The 23,168-nt window shown below is 36.8% G+C and overlaps 1 protein-coding gene across 10 annotated transcripts in view; it reads right to left on the bottom strand.

The window, feature by feature from the left end:
• The window catches only part of CERKL (CERK like autophagy regulator), a 141,049-nt gene that overhangs the window by 34,642 nt on the left and 83,239 nt on the right, over nucleotides 1–23,168 (bottom strand). For 8 of the 10 annotated variants that reach the window (XR_012421295.1, XM_074009558.1, XM_074009556.1 and 5 more), the window contains 2 exons: nucleotides 8,834–8,965; nucleotides 1,273–1,336 (listed from right to left, as the gene is read on the bottom strand). Coding sequence is in view for 7 of the 10 variants with exons in the window: in XM_005573622.5 (XP_005573679.2) it covers nucleotides 1,273–1,336; nucleotides 8,834–8,965 (196 nt within the window). In the remaining 3 variants the exon portion in view is untranslated. The remainder of the gene's footprint in view (nucleotides 1–1,272; nucleotides 1,337–8,833; nucleotides 8,966–23,168) is intronic. The other 2 variants (XM_065525720.2, XM_074009560.1) reach the window with 1 other exon arrangement.

The raw sequence follows: 23,168 nt of genomic DNA on the forward strand, positions 1-23,168 counted from the left end.
AAACAGCCCTGCCAATACTTGATTTTGATTGCATCGCTTCCCTCCCCAACACATTCAAATCATTCTTTGGGAAAGTTAATGCCTTTCACTTTGGTGAAAGGACAGATCTAACTCCCTTTCCTGACCTTATGGGTCTTTGCCCCTGCCTGCTGCCCGTCACCATGTAACACAAATAATTCACACACTTGTCAACTTTTTAAATTCTCAAATATCTACTCATGTAAAAAAATCTTCCCTAAAAGAATATAATACGTTTTAGTCTTACACATCAATCCAACACTTTAGCAAATTTTAAAAACCTAATTTTTAAAAATCGCAATTTATATCACTTGCCTTGGTTCTAATGTTTGCATGCCAGTGAACAATCTCTATACACTTCAATGTATTGCAAACAATGGTTTCCAATGCCCACTGTGAATAACATACCTCTATTGTAGTCACTACATTATGAGATAATTAAAAATCTTTTTTTTTTTTTTTTTTTTTTTTTTTTTTTTTTTTTTTTTTTTTTTTGAGACGGAGTCTTGCTCTGTGCCCCAGGCTGGAGTACAGTGGCGAGATCTCGGCTCACTGCAAGCTCCGCCCCCCGGGTTCACGCCATTCTCCTGCCTCAGCCTCCCGAGTAGCTGGGACTACAGGCGCCCGCCACCTCGCCCGGCTAATTTTCTTGTATTTTTAGTAGAGACGGGGTTTCACCATGTTAGCCAGGATGGTCTCGATCTCCTGACCTCGTGATCCGCCCGTCTCGGCCTCCCAAAGTGCTGGGATTACAGGCTTGAGCCACCGCGCCCGGCCGAAATAATTAAAATTCTTTCTTATTCTTTCTGAAAATAATGTATTTATTTACTTGTATTTATGAAATATCTTCCTTCAATCTATCACAAATTAACCAATGAGTAGCTATTAAACCTATCAACTAATTTGTAAAAGAGGATCATCATATAGTTATGCCATGTGACCAGTATAACATCTTCCATCAGTACTTTTCTAGATACATGGTAAAAGCCAATAATTAGAGATGCAAATGGACCCACATTAATAAGTATAGGGTAGTACACTGTCATTTCCCAGTATTTATAATTAGATTCCTCTCTTTGCTTTCCTATGCCAGATCCTGAGAGATGACATATTATCATTAATTATTATGAACAAGATAAAGCCAGAGTACATACATTACAAATATTTTTAAATGTTAGTTCCAAATACGTGGCTAAAACTACTGAAGGCATTTAATACATAAATGACATGATATATATTAATAATATAACCTACCCATCAAATCCCTGGAGTTCACATTCCTTAAGCAGTGACAGAGCGTGCCCTTCATACTCCATTACTATTAAAAAAAACACACACACATAGACAAAGTGAAAGTTTTAAACAATGATCTACACTTTTTAACTTGTTCTGGTAAAATAATATAATAAACATATGGTCGAGTCATAAAACAACATTTATTCTTGAATATTTATATTTTAATCATGGGCAAGAGGACTAAGTGTTAGTGGCCTGATGTGTTTTATAGCTTTATGTAAAAGAAAGTCATATATTTGTTTCAACTACATAAGTCATTTGGGAATATCCCACGCATAGTGGTTACAGATTTTATCCTGGTGCCTGTTTAGTATTCTCTAAATAAGACACATGTACCTTAAATCAGAGGCTTAGGAGGAGCAGTATTTTGAAAATAAAGTATATTAGCTGGCATCAAACAGTCAATGTTAAATCAGTTTGGCAACCTTACATGAATAAATTAGTTGAAAGGTTAGTGTAAGACTTACAAACCAGAAGAATGTGTACTGGAACTGTTAGACTAAAAAGAGGAAGAGTTGGATGTGAAAATACAAAGTAAAGCCAACACCAATTATAGGAGACCCAGACCCAAGAAGGAGGGTGGCACACTGGCCCACCAGAGCTCAGACCCTCCGAGGAAATGAATCTGTCACTCCATATCTCTGTCTCCACAGTCACTGATGCCCTATGCGGTATTGTAAATGCCAGTGAAGACAGGATAAACGGGCACACTGCAGATGGCACCAAGCATCACAACCACATTTAGCATTTTCCAGGGCAGCTCTGCCAGAAGAGACAGCCCAGCTGTATCCACCCATCAAAGATTTCTGCTGACTGACATGACATTGCAGATGGATTTTTTGTGTAAGAATGTGTGTCATTATATGCAAGATTACATTAATCTTTCATGCCTGTCTGTCCCTGGTGCCAGCATGGTTCAAGCTTTTCCTACAATGTTTTTAGATATTGTTAAAAATTATTAGTCTTGGTGTCTCAAAGAATCATTCTGTATCCAGCAGTGTTACATTGTAATTCTCCCATAGCTTATTCAAAATGTCATTAACACTCACATGAATAAAACCTCTCTATATTAAATTCTAATCAGAAGAAAGCCATAATAAAACTACATAAAAATATTAATATTAATAAAGTTGAAAGGTTATCATAGAAGATGTGTGCTGATCATTCATTTATAACTACAGCAAGTACTTACAACCTTAAAATGCAAAATAAAACATCTCACATATACACATTAAAAATAATTAAGAATATTATGAAAAAATATTTATGCTAAGAATCAGTTTACCAAGCCTTACTTTTATACAAAAGCTTACACTGGTAAAGTTTTCCAAATCCAATAATGAGCTTTAGAACTATGTTATTATTAAATGCTATTTTTACTTTTTTAAATTTATGATAGTGTTTTGATATTGTGGATGGAATTTGATTATACACTAATGCAACCTGTCTGAAAACAGCAATGTTTTAAGTAACATTGTAAAAGTTCAATAAAATCAAAGATCTGGAACACAGAAACAAAATGAAAAGAACCTGACTATCCACATTTATAAACTATATTAGCAAAATGAACAAAATGAATAGTCTTTGGCCTCAGGAATTTGCATTCTGGAGATAGACAATATACGCTAATTAAATGATGAATTGTAATATGAAGTAATAGGTGGTTATAAAAAACAATGTTAGGCAAAAGGATAAAGAGTGATCTGGATTGCTATTTAGATATAGTAGAAAGGACCAAATATGTATTTAGACAGGCTATTGTGGGCCCTGGAATCAGTGACAGCCAGATTCAAATCATCCCCCTCCAAACAAACATAAGGAGAGGATTACCAGACAAATGTAATTTCAAAAAATATAACCTAGCCTCTTCTTCAATCTATTTGCCTTTTCCTATGAGATTGCCAACCTGTGCTCTCTCTAAATAGGAGATGAGAAGTCTTCACAGTTTACAGGTTTTTGGACACAGTTCTCACTGCTGGGAATGTCCCCCTCCCCTTTTCGGTGCAAATGTAACTTCAGGAACACAAGAGAAAGTCTTAAGGTTGATACTGAATGTTGATGAGAAAATCAGCTGAAATAAAATCAGGTGAGATTTGATTTGGACATAAATATTTCTTGGTTTGGTGATAAAATTCTAGTGCAGGATATGATACTGAAATGTCATTTCCTGTCCTGTAGGTACTTCAAACTTAATAAGCTCAAAAGAAAATCCATTATGTAAACCTTCAAATATATTCTCTCTCAAATATATTGTTCTTTTTGTGTTCCATCATCTACTCCAAGACAGGAAAATGACTTCTTTCTATATTGTCCCTTTCCTCCACTCTCCAGAACCACTCCATGACCAAGGACAGTTGTTTCTGTCTTTAAATTATGCCACAGCATTCCTCCATTTCTCCCAGCTAATTCCCTAGATCTGATCACTAAATATCTTTCATGTGTAGACAAGTTAAGTATCTGTAACTGGAAAATCTAAAATCCAAAACGCTTCAACATCTAAAACTTATGGAGCACTGACATGACATTCAAAGTAAAGGCTCACTGGAGCATTTTCAATTTCAGATTTTCAAATTAGGGATGCTGAACTGGTTAAGTATAATGCAAATATTCCAAAAGCTAAAAACATCCTAAATCTGAAACAGTTCTGGTCCCATGCCTTTCAGATAAGAGATACTCCACCTGTACTACAATAGCCTTTTATCCTATCTCCCTCAAACCTCTCCCCAACTCTAGCCAGAATAACCATTTTCAGACACATATTTAATTATATCACTTTTTTGTATATACTCCATTAATGAGTCTTCATTGTCCCCAGGTATAAAGTTCCAACTTCCTAACTCACATCTGAATGTTGGGAACAGGATTGGCCATATATACCCATAATTATTTAAGAGGTAATACAAAGAATCTTTTACACAGAATTATCTTTCTCTCTAGCTAGATATGATGCAAGAACATTTACTTTTCAGATTTTTCATTAAAATGCAGGTAAAATTGGAAGGAGTGATGTCTCAGGCTACTGGAATCTTTTGTGACACGGTTTCATTAGATGGCCTAGCTTTCTGCTGGTTGAGATTTAGAATGGCAAGAGGCATTTCCAAGAAATGGAAGGCTTCAAGTAGAGCCAAAAGCAGCCACAGAAACACTACAAAGGACTTGTTAACAGTCATGTTAGAAGCGTGATTTTAGGAGAAGGAAGAGGAAAATGATAACAAACACCACTTTCTTGACACCTCTGCCCAGGAGGTAAAATTATCTGGTGACTAGGCACTCCCAAGAGCCCTGAGTTGGCACAGATCAAGGTTTCCTTCAGACAAATGTCTTTGACTATGATAATGATAATGACCATGATAAAGTCTAACAGCTCTGTTAATGCAAAAAAGTAACTGAAGGCGATGAAAGTACCTATCATGAACAAGAGATGAGGGACAGACAGGGTATCTGTCTTCAAATATCTCAGTGACTCTTATACAATAGATGGGGCACATTGATTTCATATTACTACAAAAGATAACATTAACTCTAGTAGACAAAAATTACAAAGAGGCAAATGTCAGCTCACAAGTTCTCACTTTGTACAGTTTATGCCTAGCACGAAGGTACTTGGCCAACAGGAATGATGAATTTGCAATCTAACAAATGACCCTAGGCTGAATCTAGTGACCTTGGGCTGAATATTTTTGAAATATGACTATTTTGAAAGTATGAAATACTTTCATACTATGCGTACTATATGCATACTAAATGCATTATGCATACTAAAATGGTTTTATAAGCAAAGGATGAATTAGCCTGGAAGAAAGGGCAACTTTTTATAAGTTAGCACAGAGGAAGTGCCTTTTCTAATCTGCCCAAAGGTACAGTAACTCTGAACATTCATAAATGACGAGTTAATGGGTGCAGCACACCAACACGGCACATGTATACATATGTAACAAACCTGTATGTTGTGCGCATGTACCCTAGAACATAAAGTATAATTTAAAAAAAAGAATGTCAAACAGTACTGTCCAGTAACAACATACTCTGCCTCTAGTGTAGGTGGCCAAGCCAAAGTTGAGCGCCACACATCTGTGCTCCACCCACAAGGAAAAAATTGAACCATATGGCCTCAAAAGTTCTTATCAGTCTGATTTCTCTGCTGCCTTAACTTTTTCACTCTATTGTTCTATGCATTATCCTATGGATCTCTGATCCTCAAAATATCTCTCACACCTTTAATGGTACAATCTCTAAAACCTGCTTTGTTTTAGAAGCAAGAGAAATGATATCATATGCCAGCGAGGGCTTATAGTTCATACTCTTCTTTGATTTGTGTATGAATAGGTAATTGGGAAAAAATAATTCTTCCCAGGTTCTCCCAGAAGTTTTTCTCATGCCATTAGGTAAGATGCTACATTGGTGGTTGTAGCAGAGTGGGGATGCAACTTTAGCACAAATATTTTGAAACACGCTGATCTATATTCAGAAGTAGTTAGGATTCTGGCACAACCCAAGCTGAAAGAAGTATATTTTTATTAATGTGGTAAGATCCATTTTTAAAATAAATTTATGAAAAAATTATAATACCTTATTGTGTATATATCTAGCTATAATTGTTCATATTATACTTCATATTTATATAGCACTATTTCCTAATGAACTCATCATATAGGGTTTATTTTGTAATTCCAATTCCATTTGGATTCACCCATGCACACAAGGATACATTACAACAATGTCCCACTGGACATGTAGAAGATATGTCCTCTTTCTGCTTTACTCTTCCATATGCTTTTTTTTTTTCAAATAAAATACAAATTCAATCTTACTATGACATAATTTTTGAAACTGAAACAGTATTATGACCATCTTTCTGTAGTATAATATACAAAGTTTCAAATATATTATTTCAACCACAAAAATAACACTGTAAGATAGGCAGAAAGACTAAAACTTTTCAAATATTCAGGTTTATTCAAGAAATATTTTTTCATAAATACTGAGCCAATATGCATACTAAAATGGTTTTATAAGTGAAGGATGTAATTTTATAAATTTGCCTGTAGGAGGAGTGTTAGGCAGCTAATAATTAGCCATTCGGCATAAATGTAAGTAAATTCTAAATTTGCTTGATGGAATATTCTATTGTTTTATTTTTAAATATGGAACTTAGTAATATTTACAAATTTAGAGAACAAAATTCTAGACATAATATTTTTGTCTCCAATACAAGAAAGAAGGAAAGCACATTTAGATGATTTCCTCTGCCTTAGTTCAGGCTTTGTATACCAGTTTTCTTGTCTCCAATCTCTTTTTCTCTTCCTTTTAAATTTTAATTCTGCTGGTGGAGTCATCTTGCCAAATCAGATTGCAACACTATGATAAAAAAAAATTTTACACCAACTGTGGATCAATACATGATGAGTAAACTGCTGAGTGCAACATTAGGATTCATTCATAACCTGGAATTACATCTCCTGTAGTATACATTGTTGAGAGCTTTCCTAGAAGTCATTTTGCCCTTTCTTATCCCTAACAGAATCCAGATTCAAATGAGGCATTTCAGCCATCAGGAAAAGGGGATCTGCCCTCAGCCCCTGGGAAGAGTCTTGATGGTTAAATAAATGATTATTACAGATTGACTGCAGTAATACAGTATCTGTACCCAAACTGAAAAAAGGAAATTTTAATTCATCCTCAGAATTAAAGCATGTTGGGTCTCTCTCGCACACATATGCACACCTCTCCCCATCCCACTGGATATTAATAAGAAAGGATCAAATCCACTGGCAGCTATTTTATGATGATAGGATAAGATTTCAGATAATGTCAAAACTGAGGAAAGTAGAGCAAAGTTATGGCACAAACTCTCAAGACGTGTGGGTGTAACACACACAGACTCTCTCTCTCTCCCCCGCCCCACTTTTACAGTACATGCCTGTTAGCCTGATTTCCTTCCCTCATTTTTTGTCTCCCTCTTAAAAACTGCCTAGTTCAAATGCTTTTCTTGAACCTTCCGATGAAAATATCACCTCTGAGACATTAAAGTTATTTTATGTATACCCCAGCTATAATGATTTTAAGTATCTCTTTGAATCCCTAATAACATTGAAAGTCATCCAATTGCAAGTATGATATCTTGTTGATCTTGCATCCTGCACAACGCTGAACACAGAGCAAGCATACAATGAGATTCCTGAAGTGAATGCTATATAGCAATATCCATGTCAAGCTTGCTTTGTAGTATTCACAAGTAAAAGCAACGACACAAAATAGTCATTTAGTATGCCAACATGTTTATTCAACTTTTAATTGTCTCACCCTAATACAAATCTCAAACTTTTCCTTCAGCCCATCTTTGGAAATCTTCAAAAGAAAGAAAACATAAATCTGAATTTTCTCTTTTACTTGTAAATCACCTCTAAATAAGCCAAAGGTCACAAACATGAAAGTTAATTTCTTCACTATAACTTTAATTCAAAAATTCCCCTTGAGTTTTCATGGTAGTTTCTCTTGAACCTCTATAACTGTAAGCACACTTCATGGGGGCTGAACTTCCTACAAAACTTGCTTTTTTTTTTTTTTTTTGGAACTTTCTTCTACCTCAATCCACCAAATCACTAGGTGTAGCCTTCAATGACATTATTTACGTCTTGAAACCTATCTCCTTTGTTTACACCTGAGTAAGGCCACATCACTGTGAATCCCTTCCTTAGGAATTTATAACTGGGACTAGGAAATTCCAATTGCACTCTGGGCTTGTCCCCTGAGTAGGCTTATTTTATAATATTTTTTATTAATTAAAATTTATTGCAAATTTCCACTGTTAGTGAAGCCACATAGAAATAAAGTTAGGAAAGTTGTGATTCTCCATAGCATCGACTCTTCTACTCAGTTCCCCACCATACAAAAATAAGTCTTAAAGAAATAAATAAATGTGGCCACCAAATTCAAAAAATCAAAAAGGATATTACTAATCATGTAATAATTTTAGCATTAACAAGTTTCCATTTTCCTTGGCACAAACCTAAGTACACTTCTTAGTTTAGACAACAAATTTAAACTTCTAGCCTCTCTAAATTCATCTATTAATAAAACCAGCAGTTCAGTGCTTAGTTTTGACCTAACCAGCAGGGGTCAGAATCAGAACGAAAACAACCCGAGGAAGAATTCTATGGAATGACATCAACTATATAAGCGAGCAAAAAATCAATTGCTTGCCTAACTGCAAAATTAACATGTAAATAGCAAACATCTCAATGAAGATGTAAACAAGTATACAGCTTCCTTTAGAATTATATCTAACAATTGTTTATGTCTGAAAAAAAAATCTGAGAAGTTCTAAAGAGAAAATATTAACATTCTAATAAAAATAATTAAATTGTAACCCTCAAGCTGGCTCCAGTAGGTTATGAAGACATAAAAATGCTGTAGATATTACAAGTAGTTTCCCAAGTTTGCATTAAGAACAAATTCAGGTTATCTTGCTTTTGTACATTTTTGTAAATGGTGAAATTATATTCTGAAAATTACTTACCTGTTACATCAGTTTTTATTCCTGCAAGCTTCAACAGAGGTTCAACCTTCTGATAATAAACCTGGGTAGCTTCTTTTTTGTGACTTTGGGGGTTAAGGAGTATTTTTAATGACTTCGGTCTGTTTGGAAAGCCTAAGAAGAAATTTTAAAGACAACGTTGTAAAGTCCTTGTCAGCATTTTTTTCTTTCCCTTTAAAATGACACACAAGTCTGTTAGAATGTGATATGCATTTAAATAGTATTTGCTATTTTTATTTGAAATTATTGCAAGAGAATTCTGAATATAACTTTATTTTAAAACACATTTTTCCTAGCTGTGAAATAGGTATATCCCTCTTAAAATAAATCATGAGTTAGAACAATACATTTATTTTATGAAGATGCAAAAAAGAGAGGCAACTTTGTGAATATTAGGCAGTGCATATGTGTATTTACCAAACCACAATATATCAAATGTTCTTTTAGCATTTGTTTCTGGAAAAAAGCAATGGACTGTAACAAATAGAAGGGTACATTTCCTCTCCTTGGCTAAATGTGCTCATTATTGGAATTGGGCACCCCAGTGACCCCGGGGCTACCAACGCCTGACCTACTGATGAGTCCAGTGCAGAATAGAGGAAGCAGGGATGGGTCAGTGTCAGTACCAAGTGCAGTGCATGCTGGGAGTTAAAAAGAGGGTTTCGGTCAGAGTTCAAGCCTGAAAAGGGGCCGGGGAGAAAGAACTCTTTTGGGAATTGGGAAAGCAACGCCTCTCAGCAGGGATTCGATGACAGTGCTGCCTCACAGTTGGGGCTGAGATTTGATACTACAATTTTCTGGGCTTGCAAGATGCTTATCTCTTCGAACCCAGTTGGAGCAGGTGCAAAGCAAATTTTCTGTTGTTATGAAGGGGCAGGAGGGACTGAGGAGCTAAAAGAAAGCTGACAACCGTTTCTTTTATGGTAAGCTGCTCTCAGAGGGCCACGTTTAAAGATTAAAGAAGCAGTTATTAACATCTATTTTTAATAAAATCCATTACTAAAAAGACAAGTGAAAATTGTCCACTACAAGGAGTCAGTGTATCATACGTCAAGTAGAGAGAATATTTTACTTCTCATTATATTTGATACAATGAAATATTTCCACAGGACATACTGTTTTGATTTTAGGAAGACTTTTAGATGAGGAAGAGATAGGGTCATGATAAACTCCTTAAACATTCCTGGTGAAACTGCCTAGGGCCCTTTTTGGTAAGAAGCCTGCATCAGCCTCCAATCACCCAGGCTGGAAACCTCAAAACCATGCTCAATGCCTTCCTTTTTCCTTGCCACATTTGAATGGGTGCTCAGATTCATAAGATGGTAGCTACTTGCTTCCATGCCTTCTCCCACTGACGTCCTCTGACTTGGGGACCGTGCCCAGGCATGCTGGCTGTCCTCCCCTTCCACTGCATCCTTTGGCATCACAGCTCTGATAAGTGCTGCACAGTTCAAAGGCGGCTATGGCTCATTGCTGCCAAGAGCGAGCCCAAACCCCTTAAAATGACATTCAGAACCCTCCTGCTCCCAATCCCAATCACTCTCCTCTCCTTTCTCTGTCACACGTGTTAAAGAAACATTTACTGGGGAGGCTGAGGCAGGAGAATGGCGTAAACCCGGGAGGCGGAGCTTGCAGTGAGCTGAGATCCGGCCACTGCACTCCAGCCTGGGCGACAGAGCGAGACTCTGTCTCCAAAAAAAAAAAAAAAGAAACATTTACTGAGCATTTGTGCTAAGTACTGGGTAGAAGGGCCAAGGGATTAAGATATGATTTGTACTTTAAAGGAGGAAGATGTATCCACAAATACAGACAGCACAAAACACAGAGGCATGTTAACAGAGAAGCACAAAGTACCACAAAGTACAACAGAGTGTGTCAGAGAGGGTGGTTAGTTCTTATTAGGGATCCGGAAAAGGCTTCAAGAGAAGTGAGTATCTGAGTGGGGCTTTTGGCTTGTGCTGTTTTCACCCCCTAAAATTTCCTCCCTCATTACCCCTTATCCCACCCTTTAGCAAAACAGCAGGGGTGAAAATTTTAGGCAATGAGAGCTGCCTGAGCAAATAAATGAAGCGAAATGCAGAGGGTTTTTATGTTCCATTTCAACTTCCTCATCAAGGTCCAGAATCATTGTATTATTGCCAAATTCCTAGTCTGCCGGACCTTCCTTTGTTCACACAGTTTTTCCTTTATGCTCTACCCCATCCCCACTTTTGTCAAAATTTTATGACTTTTCAAAGCTCACTTCAAACAACATTTCCTCAGTGAAGCTTTTCTTAATCAGCAACACAGTTCACCTCTCTGAAGTTTGTCTCAGAGTAAGGCTTCTCTGCTCACACTTTACTCTATGTTCCTCTATTACTGATCTTTATACTACTTACATGAGAGGACTCAGATGAAAGATCCAAACTGAGACAATACAAAACGGAATAATAACAGTAATAGATTATACAACAATTGAATTTTCAAAACACCCAACTTCATGAGTAATACTGACACTAAACAAACAAAAGATGAGAAGAGAACATTCTGTTCTATAGAATAATATTAGGGTAATTAATAAATATAGAAGAATTATAAAGAGAAAAATCACTATTTTCGGTCATCGCAATAATTATTGATTCAGGCAAGAATCACCAATGGGTGCTAAAGCCATCCAGTGACAGTCAGTTGGGGACAAAATATTTATATATTCTTAAACTCTGTCCCTCATCACTCTAATTATTAATACAAAGGGCAACATCTGTAATGGAGACTAAAGGCATGAAAATTAAATGCAATGTGTGATTCTGGATTGGGTTTTTTAAATGCCATAAAGGACAATATTGCTGTCCTTTAACCATGAAGGACTAAGCTTACTTTTAGCTTACTAAAAGTAACCTAGAGCTTACTTATATGAAACGCGACAGGAAAAGAAACTTGCTTAAAGACCAGAGACCAAGTGTCAGGTTAAGTGTCCTGATTAAGTTTACTTTACCTAGTAAACTTATTGGAATGCCCGGCTTTACTTCTCAAGCAGGGGTAGTCCCAATAAGGACAGTGTTATCACACACACACACAAAAATTTAATTTATCTTCCTATATTCATTTATTTACAAATAATTGCATGTCTGCTCAGTACAAGGCAGAGTTCCAGAAACGGAGGCTCTGTCAGTGAACAAGAAAAGCTTCTGCCCTTGTGAAGCTTCCACTCTAATGGCACAAGACAGAAAGGAACAAGAGTATGTCACATGGTAATGTAATACCTTCTAAAAATAAAAATGAAGATCACTAGTAGTGGGAGGGAGGGAGGGCAAAGGTGGACATGACTTCCTGGCCAGGGAAGGTCAGGTCACCCTAGAGCCTTGCAGGCATTTACAAGGACTTTGGCTTTCGTAGAGAAAGAGGTGACGCATGGTGAATTTCAATCAATGAAGCCATATGACCTTAGGTGTTTAAAGAAACACTCTGGCTGCTTTGTGGAAAGTAGATAAAGTAGGGCCAAGGGCCACCAAATAAGAACAATTGCAACACTCCAGGTGGGAAATGATTGTGCTTGGACTGGAATGACAGCAGTGGAGGTTAAAAGTTAGATTCTATAAGTATTTTGAAGGTATAGCTGACAGCATTTGTTGACTCTTTGGATACGGTATGTGAAAGAGAAGAGTTAAGGAATATTCAAATGTCTGGCTGGCAAGGGGAAAGTAAGGACTTAAAATGGGTTGAGAACTAGTGAAAAATCAGAGACTCAAATTGTGGTCTCAGAGAAAATTGTCGGTAATGACAACAACAACATCTAAGGAACTGACATCTTCATCAGAATCACCTGAAGTGCTTCTTAAAACATAGATTCTGGGCTCCAGCCCCCAGAGTTTTGGGCTTAGTAGTCTGGGGTGTGGTCTGGGAATTCATATTTATAACAGGTTCCCAGGTGCTGATGATGTTTGCAAAGGGACCACATTTTGAGAACCAACATCCTAGAAATCATCCTCATTGAAGGAGAGGAGACCAAAAACTGAAAAAATAGTTAAAGAAACATAATATTTTAATAGGAGTAGTGTCAGAGAGAGTGAGAGTAAGATAGACTTTAAGTCTTCAAGGAGTAAAGAAAATGACTCAGTAGTCTGCACAGGACTGCAACTAGTAGTGCCAGCTAGAGGTATCTAATGGATTGAGCCTCAACGCTGAGAATTTTTAAGAGAGGTAAAAGGGATTATGGTCTTAAAATTTAAGTGAGATGGAAGGAAGACATTAAGACATTGACAATATCTCCAGGACCAGTGGTATGAAATGTATGGCAGAGAAACCAGTTACCACTTTAGAGGACTGCAAAAGTGGTAAAGCTGGGTCACTACTACAGCAAGAACATGGGGAAAATATTTAGAAAGGAGGTTGAAAATTAGGAGATTTTGCTAATAATGGACTATTCAATTCCAGAGGGTAGAGTGAAATGGTGTCTGGAGTTGAGGAGGGTTGGGGACAGTGTCAGGCTAGGGGATGTACAGAGACTTAGAGGCATGGGAGTCCAGGTGATGAAGGTTTTTAGGAAGTGACATGGGGTGGAAGAGGTAAGAATTGTTTGCAGCAGTTATGGTTGGAGAGTAAGGCAGTGGGGGGAAGGGGTCTTGCCCCAAGCACATAGAGCTCTAAGAACTTGTCTTCCCTCCAGCTAATGTCAAAGCTGGGAAAGGAGCAATGCTAACTGGAGCTGAAGGAGCTCCAAAGCCCCTTTCCCTTTCAGCAGTCCTGGAAGTCCTGGAATCTGAACTTACATCTGTCTGACATAGCCATACTTTTCACCAAGTGACCTCACTGCAAACATTCTACATTTGATAAACACACGCTTGACTGGTTTCTGTACAGGTAAATCATACATATGCTACAGAATTCAAAAATTGCCTTAAATAGCTAATTCACTGATATCTAGTTTCCCTCTTGCAAAACAATCACTGGTATCACTTTGAGAATCCTTCTAGAAATATTTATATATATATTTATATTTATACACATATTTAGATATATATTTATACATATATTTTTTTTTGTGTGTGTGTGTGTGTATATATATATATATATATATATATATATATAGAGAGAGAGAGAGAGAGAGAGAGAGAGAGAGAGAGATGAATGGTGTCTTGCTCTGTAACCCAAGCTGGGGTGCAGTGGCATGACCTTGGCTCACTACAACCTTTGCTTCCCAGGCTCCAGCAATCCTCTTGCCTCAGCCTCCCAAGTAGCTGGGACCACAGGCATGCACCACCAGGCCCAGCTAATTTTTATATTTTTTCTAGAGATGGGGTTTTGCCATATTGGCCAGGCTCATCCTGAACTCTTGGAACCAAGTGAACCACCCGCCTCAGCCTCCCAAAGTGCTGGGATTACAGGCATGAGTCACCATTTTTGGCCTCGTCTAGAAATATTATATGCATATACAAAAATGCATGTATATTCTACAGCTTTTCACATAGACAGCAGCTTCCCTACATGCTGTTCTGTATCTTGCTTTTTCCTTTTACCGTATTTTTATTTTTTATTTTATTTTTTTGTTTGAGACGGAGTCTCACTCTGTCACCCAGGCTGGAGTGCAGTGGCACTATCTCGGCTCACTGCAAGCTCTGCCTCCCGGGTTCATGCCATTCTCCTGCCTCAGCCTCCCGAGAAGCTGGGACTACAGGCGCCCGCCACCACGCCCGGCTTTTTTTTTTTTTTTTTTTTTTTTTTGTATTTTTAGTAGAGACGGGGTTTCACCATGTTAGCCAGGATGGTCTTGATCTCCTGACCTCGTGATCCGCCTGCCTAGGCCTCCCAAAGTGCTGGGATTACAGGTGTGAGCCACCGCGCCCGGCTTTACCGTATTTTTAAAGATGACTCCATATCACTACATAGAATGCCATCTCACTCTATTTAAAACTGCCTCATATTCATCTGGATGAATTTACTTCAATTCTTTTGTATGGATGAGTCCTTGAGGATAAATATTTAGGTTGTTTCCAATCTTCCATTACTGCAAATAACAGTGCAATGAATGCTGTTCTCCATCTATTTGATGCAAAATGGACACACTTCTGGAAGTAGAATCATTGAATCAAAGAGTATATACTTTTAAGGTTTTATCATATATTGTTAAATCACTCACTACAGAAACAACAGAGTTGCAACCAAAAGTGCACAATTGAGTAAATGGTCTCGAATCTTCACTCTGTCATTTACTGTGTGACTTTGAATTACTTGTCTAACATTTCTTCAAATTCCTCATGTGTAATACAGAAATAATAGTACTTTCTGGTTAAGTTAATTTTGATAACTAAATGTAAGGTGCTTAGAAAAGCACCCGGCACAAAGTATTCAGTAAATTTTTCTCTTATTACCACCAATTTACACTCTACAAGGAATTTAGATTGCCTGTTTTCTTACATCCTTATAAACATAAACCTACAGTATTTTCAAACTTTTTCATCTTTGACAAATGAAAAGTGAAATATTATATGTGACTCTAATTTCAATTTCCATTTCTCTTTTTATGAGGGAAGTTATAAAATTTTGCAAATGTTTAAGAGTTATTATTTTTCCATGAACTTTCTGTGTATGTCACTTGCCAATTCTTCATATTTTCTTTGTCATTAATGATGGCAGTTCTTTATACAGTAAGAAAACTAGGCTTGTGTGTTATGGGTTACAAATGCTTCTCCTAAGTTGTGTCATTTGCCTTTATAATTTATGGTGTTTTCTCCATACTGAAAGTTTTTGTTTATATGGACCTATATTTTAATTTATCAATCATTTCTTTTATGGCCTCCGGACTTCGTATCATATTTGAGTCCCCTTTTGAGACTTAAAAACTGCTTTTTTCTAATACTTTTATGGTCTCAATTTTATATTTTTAATTGTATCTGAAGTTCATTTTGATAAAGGGTAAAAAGTTGGGATTTGACTTTCATTTTTTCCAGATGCCTATCTACCTATCCCAACATTATTCATTGGAAAATCCATCTTTCCCCACACATTTTAAAGCCACCTTTAGAGGTACTAAATTTTTTAATGTGTTTGGATCTCTTTCTGAACTGCCCATCTGAGATCCACTGATCTATTCATATGTCAGTACCATGTTTTAAATATTACAGTTTTATAATGACTTAATAGTCAATAAGACTGGTCTCTCCTTATTAAAGACTTTTTCACATCTATTTTTGCTTATTTTTACATATGATCTTTGAAATAAGTTTGTCTACCTTAAAAACATTCTCCTGGTATTTCATTGAGATTACATTAAATATAAATTATCTTAAGACCAAATAAGACTTTTGTGATGTTCAATCTTTCTGTATAGAAACATGGTATGTTTTTCCATGTAAATAATCTCCTGTGTCCCTCAGTACCATGTTAAATATTTTAAGATAAGTGGTGAACAATTCTAGGTTTATCTGCTTTTCTGTTGCTGCTGTCAACATGTTTTTTCCCCTAACTCATCTCCTAACTGGCTATAGACTGCGTATATCAAAACTATTGATGTCTATACCTAGCCCTTTCCTTAACTCCTTAATTGTAGGCTTTCCCTTTATTCTCTTGGATTTTCCAGGTTAATTATTTTATCTGAAAATAATAATCATTGAATTTCCCCTTTCCAATGTTCATACCATTCATTTTCTTCTGTATCTACTTACATTAGTCCCACCAGAAAAATATGACTAGTAGTGCTCATAATAGAGGACATTCCTGCCAGTTCTAGAATAAGAAAACCTCAAATGTTTCTCCATGTAGGCTCTAAAATGTGATAAACATATTTATCATTTTGATAACCATATCCATCTATGATTTTATCAAGAGCTGTTTGACATTTATAAGTAACACTGATCTCTAGTTTTCCTTTTTGAACTTGCATTGTCAGAATTTGATATCAATTTCATGCAAGTTCTATAAATAAAATCTGGAATTTTCTTCTCTATCCTCTAAAATAGTTTAAATAGTATTGAAGTTTCCTGTTCCTTAAGGGTATAATAGACATCTCCATGAAAATATCAGTCTGGTAGTTTTTTAGAAGTACCAAAAAATTCCTGTTTCTTTGGTGCTAATTGATCTGTTTAGATTTCCTATGTCTTCTGGGTTCAGTTTGGCCATGTTCCCTTTCTTAGACAATGTACTCAGTCATTTTACCCTACTACAAGGAGGCAACCCAGGTTTCCTCCTTGTTTCTATATATATAGTCTTCCTCCTAACAGTAGCAACACTATTTCTCCCAATAATCAAAATTAATCATTTTTTCCAGCATAGTATTTCATTTTTTTCATCTGTTATTTCAGTTATACAGTTCAGCAATGTGGCCAGGTTATTCTAAATGTCCAGTTCAATTGAACAACTACCATGTTCCTATGTGAAAGTATTGTTTCCTCACACTAAAACTTCTGTGTATCAACAAAGTTCAAAGTTGCAGAGGCAAGATGAAAAAGTATTTTGAACAGGTGATTAGATGTGAAGTAAAAGATGACACTTCTACCTCCACTTCTTGATTCATAGACCCCTGTATTCTGTTTATGGAACTAAAAACTACTTTAACGTCACAAGGTTTTATCTTCCAGGTAGAATACAATACGTTACAACAGGAACATGGTAAGACAAATGAATCCTGTAGTTGTCAATCAATTGCCTCACTTATTTTGATGTGAATGAGTCTCTTAATCAAAAGCAATATTGTATAGGATGCCATGTTATTGAATAAGGCTTTTAATAAGGCCATAGATATTACTGCTGGCAGAAACATGAGGGGCAGGGAATGCAAATCCATATGTACAGTAAGCATTCATCGCAGTAGTGACAAACCACTGACCTTCCATAACAGAACAAATCCAATGTAATTAACCTGCCACCAGCTGGCTGGCTGGTTGCTCTGGGACATGTTGCCATATCCAGGGCTCAAGGTTGATCTGTTTGCAGGTAGAACACTTGGCAATAGTGGCAATTCAATCAACCTTGGTAAGCAGTAGTGCTTATTAAATCCTCTTATTTCTCCCATCCCTGCACCAGTGATACTTTAAGTGCCCACCACATAAGCCCTGGAGTTGCTTTGCAGCGATGCTGACTACTATCTGTAGGATGGGGCATCTTGCCATATATTTCTTCCTCTGAACAAAGTTTGTTGAACATTTACAAAAAAATAAAAATCTCATTTCCTGTTCTTCTTCTGTGAAAGTATACTTTCCACCTCATACATCTTTGTCACCAATCTTTCTCCTCCAACTTGACTATTTCACCAAACTCTGAACCATTGTCCATACACTGATAAACATCAATCCCTTGGCCATCACACCTTGACAATTAGTATCAACTGATTAAAGTTCTGTCTACCAGAAAGACCTTCCCTACTCTTTGAGGTGGGGAATACCCTTAAGTAGGATTGTAATGATTTAGTAAGCTCATTTTTGTTGTATCATGCAGAACCGTCTCTAAACTAGATTCCTTTTATTTCCTTCAGTGTGCTGGTCATAGAAAATGTTTCGTGAGACTGCATATGTGTGGTGAAGAGGAAAAAGCAACACAGCAACAGTTGTAGGCCATCAATATACTTAATGTACTACAGTCATATCCTCTTACCCTTTAGTAGTAGTATCTGTATAAAATGCCATTCTACCTAAAATAGCTAGAATATTTTATTTTATTCAACTGAAAAATTTTCTATATATATATATATATTTTTTTTTTTTTTTTGAGATGGAGTCTCACTCTGTTGCCCAGGCTGAAGTGCAGTGGCTAGAGGGATCTTGGCTCAGTGGAACCTCTGCCTCCTGGGTTCAAGTGATTCTCCTACCTCAGCCTCCCAAGTACCTGGGATTACAGGCACATGCCACCACACCCAGCTAATTTTTGTATTTTTAGTAAACACAGGGTTTCACATGTTGGCCAGGCTGGTCTTGAACTCCTGACCTCAGGTGATCTGCCCGCCTCAGCCTCCCAAAGTACTGAGATTACAGGCATGAGCCATCGTACCCAGCCTTGTCAACATGTGTTTCTAACAGACATCTCAAACTTAACATATTCAAAACTGATATTCTAATTTTCCCATCAAACCTAGTCTATCTATCCACAGTCTTGCCCATCTCACTAAATGACCACTTTATCTTTCCACTTTATCTTTGCTCAGGTCAGAAACTTTAGTGCCTTACTCTGAAAATTGGTAATTAAAAATTGTTTAATTAAGCATTAATCCTACCTTTTTAATATGCACTATATTTCTGGGTAATCAACCCCAGTTGCAAAATAACATCCATTTAAAAATAAAAAGAATGCCATTCATTTAGAAAAAAAAAAAAGATTGAATTAGAAAGTCCCCATGTTGGCATCCCTAATTAAATAATTAGTTCAGGCAAGGATGATCAATGTGTGTTGAAACCATTAGGTGAAATATTTATTGAAAACTTGATATCCCCCCTGGTCTCTATCTTCTACTCAACAAATTATCTAGTAGTTTCAAATGGAAACATTACAGTAGAGGGATCAGGCTGTTTCCTCCTTAGCTTAGCCTCATGAATAGTGAGATAGTCAGAATTAAGTGCTACCTAACATTAAGCACTACAACTTATGAAGTATTCTTGCCCAAAGTATCAAACATAAATCTCAGTGAGCCTTTAGATTGAAAATTCAGTTTATAGGAAATACAGGCAACAGAACAGCAAGTTAAATGACATCACAAAGCAGTCATGAGATAGTGGTACAGCAGTAGTGCTCAAAGTATGGGCTTCAGAATGAAAGTCCAACATCACCAGCAGTTCTTTGGAAACAGCCACCTCAGATCCACTGAATCAAAATTTCTGAGAGTGGGGACTAGTTATGTAAGCTCTCCTAGTGACTCTTAATGTACAATAAAATGTCTACCAGACTAATAATCTAGTCTCTTCCATAAGTCAGTGTCAGAGAGAATAAAACATATGAGAAAACGTGTTGTAATGTTACAGTTTAAATGTAATTAAATGAATGATTCTCGATTACACACTAGTTGGTAAAAGTTAACTGTAAAAGACATTGTGGAAAATATGGAGAATTTGACTAAGGACCAGGTATTAAATGTTAATAAGCAATTATTCATTTATTTGGCAGGATACCGATACTTGGTTATCTGAAAAATACCTATTTTTAGAGCTACATGCTGAAGCATGTTGGAGAGAACTATCACAATGTCTACAATTTACTTTAGAATACGTTAACAGAATAAAATGTTTGAAGTGGATATAGAAAAATGTTAAGACCTGTAGAATCAAGGCGATAAAAATATGAGTGCCCATTGGAACACTGTTTATATTTTCTATATGTTTGAAACTTTTCATAACAGAATATTAATGTCATCCTTGACTTATCCTCTTAATAACCCCTATATTGGCCAGGCATGGTGACTCACTCCTATAATCCCAACACTTTGAGAGGCTGAGGTAGGAGGATTGCTTGAGGCCAGGAGTTCAAGGCTACCCTAGGCAACACAGAGAGATACTATCTCTACAAAAATAAAAATTTGGTTAGCTGGATACAGTGGCACATGCCTATAATCTCAACTACTAGGGAGGCTGAGGTGGGAGGATCACTTGATATCAACAGTCTGAGGCTGCCATGAGCTATAGTCACTCCATTGCACCCCAGCCTGGACAAGAGAGCAAGACCCAGCCTAAGAAAAAAAAAAATCTGGCCGGGCGCGGTAGCTCAAGCCTGTAATCCCAGTACTTTGGGAGGCTGAGACGGGCGGATCACGAGGTCAAGAGATCGAGACCATCCTGGCTAACACGGTGTAAACCCCATCTCTACTAAAAAATACAAAAAACTAGCCGGGCGAGGTGGCAGGCACCTGTAGTCCCAGCTACTCGGGAGGCTGAGGCAGGAGAATGGTGTAAACCTGGGAGGCGGAGCTTGCAGTGAGCTGAGATCCGGCCACTACACTCCAGCCTGGGCGACAGAGCGAGACTCCGTCTCAAAAAAAAAAAAAAAAAATCTACCACATCTATGTCAATAAATGACATGTTTCTGCCAGCCAGCTGTATCTGGAAAAAACGAATCCAAAGCATGTCTCACCATCTCTCCCACTCCCAACCTAATTTAAGTCACCATCTTTTGTCTGGATTAATCCATTTTCCATTTAACCTGTCTCCTGCTTTCCTGTTTCAATTATTCCATCCACTCATATAGAACACTCTCTACACTGAGTGGCCACATATCCATTTTAAAAGGAAGTTATGTTACGTTTCCCTTAAAATCCCCAAATAGTTCCTGTTTTTTTTTTTTTTTTTTTTTTTTTTGTTGTTGTTGTTGTTGTTGTTTTGTTTTGTTTTGCAGAATAAAAGTAAAAACTCATACAAAGCTAGTAAGGCCCTTCATGACCCCCCTCAGCCGCATTTGTGACCTACTCTTCCCCTGCTGACTTCACTTGAACATGACTTTCTTGCTCAATTCTTTGCACTTTTTGATCCCTCTGCCTGGACCATGTTTTCCTTCATATATCTATATGGCTGTCTTTCCCCATTACTTCCAGCTTTCTTCAAAAACTCCACCGTCAATGAAGCCTTCCTTGCCCACTCTGTGTAGAAGAGGAAATATTTTCATCTCATTGCCTGGTACTACATACCATCACTTGACATAATAGAAATGTATTTATTTCATTGTTTTGAATTCCCCCTCTACCACTAGGATTTAAACTCCTTGAGGTCAAGAACTTCGTGATTCTGCTCTCTGCTATGTTTACTGGTTCCTGGAATAGTGTCTGGCACTCAGTAGATGCCCAATAAATACACATATATATTCTTTTAAAAACCCCAAACTAAAAAATAAATTACAAAACTGCAATTTCAATTGCACTAAAGAAAACAAAAGTGCAACACTGCAAAACAATCTTTCAAGCAAAAAACTTCTCTTTAAATTGTTTTATAAAGTAAGTCTAAAATTACAACTATTTCTATTAATTCCTACAAGACAAAAAGGCTAAGGTAAATACTTAAAAAAGAACCAGTTATCAAAAGTAAGTTTTCTAATAGATATCTAGATCCCTTTAGAAAAAAATATTTAGCATGAATAAAACAAGCAACGTCGTCTTACTACTGCCAAGTTAAGTTTTAAAAACAAAAAAGTAATTCAATCCCTATCTCATACCTACTCCTTATATCTACAAACTTAAAGTCACTAGAAAAATCATATTTGAGAGTTGGTAAAAATCTTTTCTAAATTAAAACCCTAAATTAATAGCAGCATTGAAAATAAATACTGACCCTTTTGCTCAGAACTTAAATCAGTTTGCCTTCCAAAAACAAATCATCAATTAAAATAAAAATCAGAGAGTGGACCTGAAAGCAGCAGCCTGTATGACACTAGTTTGTTTTGAAAAGCAAGTCCTTTGCCTTATCCTAGGCTTGGACTCAGGGTGCTGTCCCTCAGCCCCATCGGGATATGGAGCTTCATCATGTCACAAGAGAAAGGAAAACGCAAAAAAGCAGGTGGCCCAGGGGATGGCAACCAGTAAGGAAAGATGAAGCCAAGACAAAATCCATCCTCTGAAACTGCCAAATGATGCAGTAAACCTATCTCCCATGAAAGGAACTATAACAATAAGAAGACTTTAGTAACTAGGTTAGGAAGGTAAGAAGAAGAAAAATAAAAAACTTTAGATTGTAAGAAAACTGATAAAAAGGGAACAGCTTAATTTTTTTTCATGAGAAAATAGATGCACATCCTAACCCTCTTGACTAAACGATTAACATTTTTAGGTGACCTAGAAATATAGTATAATGTAAGGACTTATGTAGTCACTAGGTACAAAAAACTCTCTGGAAAACATTTTTTAAATGCTCCAAAACAAGGCATCAGGCAGTCAGGATCTTGCTCTGCTCTCAATTATGACAAACTGTTTAATATGAAAGCTATATTGAGACACCTAAATCCCCTAAACTCCTTGAAAAAAAAAAAGATGAATTTCAAAGTGGTAATTATCATTTATTCATAACTTGACAAAAGTGTAAGCATCCCACAAGTAGATAATCCAAGATTAAAATACAGGTATAATTCAACATTAATATGCAACTGACTTGGTTCTCAGTCCTTTGGTAACTTCGCAATTCATACTCTAGAGTATAGACCTTTTTAGCACGCCAGTTTGCAATGAACCAGCACCGTAAAACAGAATGGCCAACTGTTCCTCTGTTGGTAACAAATGTGCTAATATATACTAGTTTAAACTTGATCTATCAGTGAGTCAATGAACCATGAAGGGTGGGGGTTAATCAGGGTGTTCTCCAAACAAAGGCTCCTGAGAGCGGCAGGGACGCCACTCCCAGACTCACATCTGTGCTGTTTTGAGTGCAGCACGATGGGAATGGCA

The sequence above is a fragment of the Macaca fascicularis genome, chromosome 12, assembly GCF_037993035.2.
Source record: "Macaca fascicularis isolate 582-1 chromosome 12, T2T-MFA8v1.1".
In the NCBI taxonomy this organism is placed as follows: domain Eukaryota; kingdom Metazoa; phylum Chordata; class Mammalia; order Primates; family Cercopithecidae; genus Macaca; species Macaca fascicularis.